Source organism: Phocoena sinus, chromosome 1 (assembly GCF_008692025.1).
Source record: "Phocoena sinus isolate mPhoSin1 chromosome 1, mPhoSin1.pri, whole genome shotgun sequence".
Taxonomy (NCBI): Eukaryota; Metazoa; Chordata; class Mammalia; order Artiodactyla; family Phocoenidae; genus Phocoena; species Phocoena sinus.
The window spans coordinates 136760879-136771124 of record NC_045763.1 but is presented as its reverse complement, the minus strand read 5'-3'; the positions used below and the strand labels follow the sequence as shown (position 1 = coordinate 136771124).

Sequence of the window (10246 nt, the reverse complement as noted above, 5' to 3'; positions counted from 1 at the left end):
TCTCCTGTGTAAGTGGTTTAGCACTTGGTTTTGGAATGTGTGGATGCTCGGCACTTATTCTTTTGTCCTTTGCATTTGGAACCTTGACACTGGGACTATAACGGCCTGGACTGCAAGGAAGCTTTAGCTCCCTGTAACCACAAAGGTGCCAAAAACATGCCCAGGAGGATAGATGGACCAGCAAGGAAAGGAGGGGAGATCCCTTCAGTCCTGGCTGGCTTCCTTCCCAGCTGAGAGAACACGTGATTTCCCGGTGATGGAGGTGGGTTTCCTCTGGCAGGGCGCCTTTGTACAGAGTGGTTCTTCATTCCAGGGAACAACCACAGCTGTGCCTTTTGCTCCTGAGCATTCTCAGACAGTTCATCATGGAGGGGCTAGGCAGTCTGTTGGAAAGGACACCCAGAGTAGTACTGTTCCAGGCAGGTCATGGGCCAGGCTCAGAGCCCTGCTACAAAGTGCTGACAAGATGGTAACCCTGCTGGAGCTTGTGAAGGGCCTAGGGGGTACCCTTCCTTTGACCAAACTTCATACATAAAATACGGCTCGCTTCAGAACCCCTCAGAGTTTTTAACCCAGGATACTCCCGCCCTGTTCTATGTGGCAAAGAGACCAGGAAAGTCATATGCTCAGTCTCCTCTGGAAAATGGGCAATGAGGGTCATGAGAATTTCCAGTTGTAGCAGGAAAACTGCCAAGCAGGCTGGGTCTCCATTGAGGTTCAGTCAGGGCAGGGTCAGTGTACGGCAAGTAGGGAGACTGGCATTGATCCTGCAAAATACTATTTTCTCCATATAGTTTACTATTCCCCTGTCAAATTCATATACGTTGCCTGCAGGCACTCACTTCCTTTGTAGAGCCAAGAGGTCAGTTGAAAGGACATTAAGGTTCTTTCATTCTGAGTCCTCCAGTGTCTTAAGGACGATACATCAGACCCTTGGGCTAGAACTAAGTCAGGTCCTAGGAATGCTGGCCTTAGTCAGCAGGCCTGATGCGCAGCCTGGCTCATAAGAGATGGTCTTCATGGGCTAAAGCACTTTTGGAGAAAATGACACAATGGTGCAGCAGGCACCACTACAAGTGCTGGGTCTCCAGCTTCTACTGGTCTCACAGTACTTAAAGTGTTGTTCCTTGCTTTGTTCACTTTCCCTTTCCCCTGAGCGACCATCCAAACTTTCACAAGTTCCAACCTCCTGCCCAACCTCCATACCCCTCACTCTGAGCAGATTCCTCACCGCCTATGAATTTAACCACACCCACCCTTAACGTCAGCTACTCTCTCTTATCTCGGAGGCTGGCTGAAGTTTCCCTTCCTCTGTCAAGGCCTCCACCCATGTCCTTAACCCCCTCGTACTCACTCAGGAGACTTCCCTCCTCAGCTTCTCTCCTCTTTCCTACCTTTGCTCTCTGCGGCTCGCTCTTCCTCCTTTCCCAGTCTCTCTGAGAGTGAAACCAACTGACACTCCTTTCCTAGACTTTATCCTCCTCTATTTTGTGCCTTTCTCTCTCCTTCTGAACCAGTTCTGCTCCAATCTAGACAAGGTGGGAGGCTCAGGGAGGCCAGGAGTCAGGGTCTGGGTACCCAGATGGGGAGGGGCTGGAGTAGAGCCCCAGGACATGGAACAAAAAGGGAACTGAGGGCAGCATCAGGTGAAATAGGGTGAGAACAAAAGAGATGGTCAAACACTGTATCAATCCAAAATACACTGGGCAGAGAGGGGAAAAGTGGATGGGAGTTAAAGGATCTGTAACTAGAAACAGGAAGATAGAGCCGAAAGTTGCAGGAAATTGGAAGGGAGCCAGAGCAGAGAAATTTCTCAAGGTGCAGACACCTAGTCTAGCCTCCATTTATAGGGGACCTGTGGCCTTGCCCATGGGTGGAGAGGGAGCAATTAAGGATGCCAAGCCTGTCTGGACAATTTTCCTCCTCTGTTAGTCTCCTTAAAAGGATAATCAGTGAGCACTGCTCTATTTCTTTAGTCCACCTTCACTTTAAAACTCACTGCAGGGCTTCCCTGGTGGCAGAGTGGTTGAGAGTCCGCCTGCCGACGCAGGGGACACGGATTCGTGCCCCGGTCGGGGAAGATCCCACATGCCGCGGAGCGGCTGGGCCCGTGAGCCATGGCCGCTGAGCCTGTGCGTCCGGAGCCTGTGCTCCGCAACGGGAGAGGCCACAACAGTGAGAGGCCCGCGTACCGCAAAAAACAAACAACAAACAAAACTCTCGGGGAGCAATCACCAATGGTCTCTGCGTTGGTTCTTCTCTGAAAAACTCCCTCATGAGTTTTTCCTCCTCCTCTTCCTCCACTGCCCAGTACTAAGTTTGTTTTAGGCTCTTCTAACCACACTCACAATCATTAGACGTTTTCTTCTACTGTTGTGGATTTTAAATAACAGTTTTGCTGTTAACTTCTAAATCTAGAACTCTGGTCCTTCTTTCTCTCCTGGTCATCAGACACACATCTGAACTGTTTGGCTCTGAGATCCCTAAAATGTTACTTGTGTGTACATTGTTGGTCAGAATTGTCATGTGGCAAATGCAAGAACGGAAAGGGCTGCAGGATAAGGAAAGAAAACATAATGAGTGTCTACAAACAAGCTGTCAGGTCAAGTTATTTCTAAAAGAACAGGGATTTTAAACTTTTCTCTAAGGTGTTTACACACTCCCCAAATTCCTGTGTAGGAGAACTAAATTAAACTATCCTTGAGTATATGCCTGACTTTACCTCTTTCCTAACTGGGGCACCAAGAGTAGACTTGGGTCATAGAACTGTCACATCTGGGGCACTATCATTAAGGGAACTTATACTGAAAGTGGGCTTCTCTGTCCAACTGGCAAATTCTTTCAATTCTGTTAGCTTTAATTCCTCTGAAAGAGAATCTCATTGGCACAGCTAATCTTTGCATCCCAGGCCCTCCTTGGGAGGGAGTTCCTGCTTTTGCCTGGGAAGTCAGCAAAGGCCTCACGATGGCTGTGACATTCGAGATAGCCTTAAAGGATGATAGGTGCTGGGGGTAATTGTGTGTGTGCGCGTGTGTGTGTGGCAATTTCAGAATTTTGCAGCGTTATTCTAAATCTAGAGACTTCATTCAACTATTGTTTACTTTTTTCTTTTTCTAAATCATAAGAGTCACTTTTATTCTTAAAAAAACTCCACATCTGAAGGAACTAGAATGAGTCTCTCTCCCTCATTTTGGTAAGGACACTTAACAAAGTCTAGAATAATATTCTCCCATTCATTCATTCATTCATTCACTCAGTAGTCAGTGCCTGCTATAGGCTAGAACATTTTTTACAGGTTATAAAATGCAGTTTACAGATTATTTTGTTTAAGCCTTATAACCACCCTACCTCAGTAGTTATTGTTACAAAATACATTTAATTCAGAAAACTGAGGCTCTAGGCAGTTAAGTAACTTATTCAAGATCAAATCATAAGTATAGTGGGGGAGAGGACAGTTGAATCCAGGTTGAATCTCCAAAATCTATGTACTTTTCACTACACCACACTGGGATGACTCACAAAATGGTGTGTTACATCTGATATAATTGAACTATGTATCAGTAACTTGCTATCAGTCACTACCAGCTAACATCTGACATATGTTAGCTGAACATTTTCCTAAACTGAGAGTTCAAATTATATAACCAAAATGAGTACTCTTCTAAAATAATTCTACAAGTCTGAAAATTTTTTCTAAGCAGATTAAGAAATAAATTTGCTTATTTTTAAAACAAGTATAGGGGCTTCCCTGGTGGCGCAGTGGTTGAGAGTCCGCCTGCCGATGCAGGGGACACGGGTTCGTGCCCCGGTCTGGGAAGATCCCACATGCCGCGGAGCGGCTGGGCCCATGAGCCATGGCCGCTGAGCCTGCGCGTCCGGAGCCTGTCCTCCGCAACGGGAGAGGCCACAACAGTGAGAGGCCCGCGTAACGCATAAAAAAAAAAAAAAAAAAAAAAAAAACAAGTATATATATATATATATATATATATTTTTTTTTTTTTTTTTTTTTTTTTTTTTTTTGCTGTATTCAGGCCTCTCACTGCTGTGGCCTCTCCCGCTGCGGAGCACAGGCTCCAGACACGCAGCAGTGGCCATGGCTCACGGGCCCATCCCACAGGCATGTGGGATCTTCCCGGACCAGGACACGAACCTGTGTCCCCTGCATCGGCAGGCGGACTCTCAACCACTGCGCCACCAGGGAAGCCCAAAACAAGTATATTTTTAATGAGTAATAGAAAATTCTGTCTCTCTAGCATTTGTCCTTTTCTTCTGTCCTTAGAAGCATATAGATAATGTTTATTAATATATAATATTGCTGCCTTCCACATTATGAACTGATCATTCCTGCTTATGTTTGCTTTTGGTCAACTCAGCCCATTTGATTGTAGGGCTAAGAAATCAGTTCAATCCTTGTGAGTAACTTTATTTTTGCATCCCCTTTCTCTTTTGGATTGGAAAAGTAACAGATGCTTATTGTATAAAAGGCAAATCATACAGATGTCTTAGGAAGAAAAAGCCCTGGCAATCCCACCCCCAGACGTAACAGCTATTAATAATGTGGTACAGAGTCTTTCAAATTTCCTCATTCATATACCAACACATACTATATTTATACATGTTTTTCCATAAGTGAGATCTGCCATACATACTGTTTGGCAATTATTGTTTGTTTTTGACAAACAAACAGCTATCGTTCTTTGTCAGTATCTATAGATTGATCTCAGCTTTCAGATAGCTTTTGACAAAGGAAAACATCCGTTTCACAGAAACAGAATGAATTTCAAATGTTTTGCCAATGCCTGCCTTAATCAAAACAGAGCCTGGGTGAGAAAGTGGGGCTAAGTGCTATATACTGGAAAAAATCAGCATAGCTTAATAGTTGTTCCTATTACACAATATGTTGTTGTAACATTCAGCCTTAAAAAAAAATTAGGCCATTACATCCACTTTTCGAATTAGCAGCCAATGGACCAGAGGTGAAATGAGGAACGTTTTGGAAAATACCCCCTCATGGGGTTGCCTTCAGGTAGTGTATTGTAAGGCTCTGAGGCATTTCAACAGCTTGCCACTAGCTAGAAACATACTTCCCAACACCTCAGCACTGATCTGTTAATGCCTCTCATTTAGTGAGAAACACAAGACAGATGAGTCAGTGTGCTGGGCAATTAACCCGTCAGGGGCTTTCTTCCTGAGCCTGGGATAACAGGCAGAAAAAGGAATGTAATCCTTACTGACTAACAAAGGGCACTGCTGGAAGGATGGGAACACACACGTACAAGGCACGTGATGGGCTCTCTTTTTCCATCTGGAACTACCTGCCAGTCATCTCCTGAACTTACACAGATTTTTGCCATAGATTGATCTTGCCTGGGAATGAGATAAGTTTTTTCCCAGCTGTCTTGGAAATGGGAACTGACATATGTGATAGACTACACTCACAGAAGGCTGTATGTCTAATATTCCAGGTCTTGGACTGTCCATAAAGAACCAAAGAAGTAGCCTAACCCCTGCCAGCATTTTATAGGACACAAAAGAGAATATATGTTCTCACGCTGAGCCATAAATATCAACATTAGTCCAGGGATTACCTGAAATTTAGCCTTTTGGAACCCAAGTCATAGGCATCAGAAAACTGAATTTGTTTTCTGATGCTATGTTCGTTTTCATGTTTTTACATAGCTTTGAGGCTTATCAGGGAATCCTGAGTCTGGACTTACAGGAAGCAAATGTTTTGTAATAATGTTTTATTAGTATTTTTCAAAACACTTTTTTTTCCCTTCCCTCCATATTATTTCTTTATTCCCTGAGATATTTCGCTTTGATTCCTGGTTTGGGAATCTTCATTTTTCAAATGAAAAGTTTAATAGTGCAAAATATTTCGAAGCTAATTCTTCTTCCTTTCCCCTAAATCTTTGGTTTGCTGTCATTAAGACAAGATCTGACAAGCAGGCTGCTGGAAGTTTTCTACACTCTGTCAGTGTAAAACTGTGGGAGTAATAAAGTAAGTTTCGGAGGGATAAAGGAGGACAATGGAAACTTCTTAAGCTGTCTGTGAAACTGTCTTAAGTTTTCAGCAATTATTCTCATTAATAATGTTTAGGTTAATAATTATTAGGGTGACTAAATGTCCCAGGTTGCCCAGGATAGTCCTGGTTTATGCCCGTGGGGCCAATATAATTATTAATAGCATCCCCTTTCTCTTTCAAAAGTGTTCTGGCTTGGACACTAAATTACATGAGCACTGTTAATCATATAAGACAGTATTCTGCCAGCACAGTGGAACTAGGGCCATGTAACAACTGTACACTGAACAGTATATTAATTGTATATTAAACAATGGCAGTTTTCTGTCAAAATTGAAAGTGTACATATCCTTCATCCTAGAAATTTCCCTTCTTTGAATCTATTCTATAGAAATTCTCATGTTATGAGCAGATTATATACATACAGATCACGCACACACACACACACATACACACACACACACATACACAAGAATGCTTAGTGAAAATTGGAAAAGATCTAAATGTTTATCAGTAGTCTAGTTAAACACAACGGAGTCCTATGTAATTATTATAAAATAAGGTGGTAGATCTATATGTGTTGATGAGATGATGAAATATTCACGACCTATTTTTAGTTTTTAAAGATTTATTATTTATTTATTTTAATTTTTGGCTGCATAGGGTCTTAGTTGCGGTACGTGGGATCTTCCGTTGCGGCACGCCGGATCTTTCGTTGAGGAGCATGGGCTTCTCTCTGGTTGTGGTGCGCGGGCTTCAGAGCTCATGGGCTCTGTAGTTTGCGGCACACGGGCTCTCTTGTTGAGGCGCGCAGGCTTAGTTGCCCCGCGGCATGTGGAATCTCAGTTCCCTGACCAGGGATCGAACCCGCGTCCCCTGCATTGGAAGGCAGATTCTTTACCACTGGACCACCAGGGAAGTCCCTCACAACGTATTTTTAAATAAAAAAAGCAAGTTGTGGAAATATATATGTGGCAGTGCTTGCTATGGCTGGCTCTGAGTAGGTTCAGATGAGGTTCTCTCATAATCTCCTCCAGTTCCCACCGCCACCCCCCCAAACCAGGCCAAATCAACGTCAGCCTAAACACTAACTGCTTACTATGCAAATGAAGCTTCTCTCCTAGCCTTTCCATTTAACCAGATTGCGGCCCCCTCCCCCCAAACACACACAGACACATCCTCTCCAATATACTGTGTTGGCCAGAAAGTTGCCTTTGCTTTTTAAGTAAAAATAGAAGACACATTTTTCATTTTCACCAAGAAGTTTATTGAACAATGTATTCACCCTTTTGTTCCCATACCTTCTGCCATTTTTCAGGCAATTTCATAATACCATCTTCCCAAAACTTTTAATCTTTTTGAGCAAAGAACTGTTCCAGGTGACTTTTACAGTCTTCCAGGGAATTGAAATTTTTTCCATTAAGGGAATTTTGTAAACGCCAAAATAAATGGAAATCCAAAGGTGCAATGTCTGGTGAATATGGCGGATGAATCAGAACTTCCCAGCCAAGCTGTTAACAGTTTTGCCTAGTCGTCAAAGAAACATGTGGTCTTGCATTATCCTGATGGAAAATTATGCATTTTCTTTGACTAATTCTGGAAGCTTTTCGTTGAGTGCTGCTTTCAGTTGGTCTAATTGGGAGCAGTACTTGTTGGAATTAATCGTTTCATTTTCCAGAAGGAGCTCATAATAGAGGACTCCCTTCCAGTCCCACTATATACACAACACCACATTCTTTGGAAGACGACCGGCCTTTGGTGTGGTTGGTGGTGGTTCATTTCGCTTGCCCCGTGATCTCTTCTTTTCCACATTATTGTACAGTTTCCACTTTTCAACCCCCATTCACAATTTGTTTGAAAAACGGAACGTTTTTGTTACGTTTAGTAGAGAATTGCATGAGGAAATATAGTCAAGAAGGTTTTTTTCTCTTAACTCATGTGGAACCCAAACATCAAAGCGATGAACATAACCAAGCTGGTGCAAATTATTTTCAGTGCTTGAGTTGGATGTTTTGAGTATGTCGGCTATCTCCTGCGTGGCATAATGTTGACTGTTCTCAATTAATGTCTCGATTTGATCGCTATCAACTTCAACCTGTCTACCCCACCGTGGAGCATCGTCCAGCAAGAAATCTCCATCATGAAACTTCACAAACCACTTTTGACATGTTCGATCAGTCACAACACCTTCTCCATACACTGCACAAATCTTTTTTGACCTTTCAGTTGCGTTTTTACCTTTCTTGAAATAATAAAGCATAATATGCTGAAAGGAAAATTGCTTTTTCCTTCCATCTTCAATATTAAAATGGCTACACAAAAATCCAACGATTTTGATGTCTTTTTTTAAATGCTCGCTGATATGACAGCTTTCACATCTAACAAAATTGTTTCAAATGAAGTTAAAGACAGCTAAGTGCTGCTAGAGCCATCTTACTGAATAAACCAAACTAACCTTTTGGCCAACCCAATAGAAATTCTGGAGAGGCCATAATGTACAATAGAATCTTCTTGTTCTAATATGTATATTGGAAAGAGATTTGCAAAGCTTTTGATGGTGATTACTTCTGGGGAGCAACTGTTCTTCCCTTCTGTACTTTTATTTTAACTCATAAGCATATATTTTATGTTTATAATTTTAAAAATTAGTTTAGAAGGAACACATGAGTAGTTTGCCATATAAAATTGTATATTTTAGGTGCATCTAGGGCATCTGGAAACTCTTAGAGAAAATGAGTGGGGAGCCAGACCTCTGGCCTTTTTCCTGTAAATATACTTTGGAGTGGATGTGGCATATTCTATACTTATCTCCCAATTATCAGGCTAACTGAGGAAATAAAGTTGAAATGTAGCTTTTCGTTTCCAACTTTTTCATAATCATTTAAACTGGATCAGTTAAACAGATGCATTGGTTGCTTGCTCTGAATCTCTTTGGAAGTAGATTATGAAACAACTACTGAAAAAAGAGTTAAACAAGAAACAAAAGAAAAATAAGCTGATATAAAAATCTAGGGTTGGAACTGTGTCTTTCGCTGGAATTTCATGGAGCACACCGGGGTCTCAGGGAATCTGTATGGGACCAGCAAAGCGGCCGTGAGGGCGGTGCAAGCCGTGAACCGCATCTGCTTGTTGGACGTAGTCCTGCAGGGCGTGCGCAACATCGGGAAGACTGACCTGTGGCCCATCTGCATCTTCCTGCGGTCGCCCTCGCTGGACCGCCTGGAGCAGCGGAACACAGACACGGAGCAGCGGAACACAGACACAGGGCAGAGCCTGGCCGCCGCCCGGGCTGACCTGAAACCTGGAGAGCAGCAAGGAGCCCGGCCTGTTTGACCTGATCATGGGCAATGACAGCCTGGACAAGGCCTACTGGGCCCTGAAGGAGGCGCTCTCCAAAGAAATGAAGAAGGTTCAAGGAACTGGCCCCTCCTGAGGAGGCCTGCCAGCTCTGTCCCCCGCCAATGCCTACCCCCCTGGGGCCTGGGGCCTGGCATCCAACCCCTGCGGGCCAGGATGGCTCTGCTCGCCTCGGCTAGCGCCCTGGGCTGCGGGTGCTGCCCATCCCCCTCGCTACCCCGCTGTGGTTGTTGAAGGACCTTACCACCCCCCAATCCTCCACCCTTCTCCCCTCACCCTCTTCTTCTCACACCCCTTCCCCCCTCGACTCCCTCCCCGCCCCCAACCCAGCTTGCCTCGTATCCATGGGATCCCCACTCCCAGCTCTGTCTCACCTCTGCTCTCATCTCTGTTCTCCTATACTCTCTTATAGGGCTTAATTTATTTTATTTCTGTTTGTTTCATCATTTGCGCCAATCCCTGCTGCCACCCCCTAGTTGGATTGTAGCTTCCTTCAGAGCAGGGACTGATCCATATTCAGATTTGAAGCAAAGGTGCCCTGCACTACACTTGGCACATAGTAGGTACTTATAAATCTTTGTTTAATAAATGAAATCTTGGCACAAAAACAAAACAACAAAAATTCCTCACCTCTAGCTCTACAGAAAACCCTGGCAACCATTTAAAGTTCCCCCAGGGAAGGGATACTCTTGGGCAGGTACAGCCTTGTTTTGGGTTGGCTCAGTGACTGAAGTTCAGAAGTTTCTCTGATTTTTTCCCCTGTTGGGTATTGGATTGAAGTGCTTTTTGTAACTGCCACATTTTGCAGTTTCCCTAACCTTTCTTCTGGGAAATTAGAGTTAGAGCTTTGGAACTAATGGGGTGAA

The 10246-nt window shown here is 43.7% G+C and overlaps 1 protein-coding gene across 1 annotated transcript; it reads left to right on the top strand.

Moving 5' to 3' along the window:
- The first annotated feature begins 256 nt into the window (after positions 1 to 256).
- On the top strand, positions 257 to 9456 carry LOC116738984 (guanylate kinase-like). Its single transcript, XM_032603040.1, is given in 3 exon segments — positions 257 to 469; positions 9036 to 9323; positions 9325 to 9456. Coding segments are annotated over 3 exon segments (633 nt in total).
- Positions 9457 to 10246: the final 790 nt, after the last annotated feature.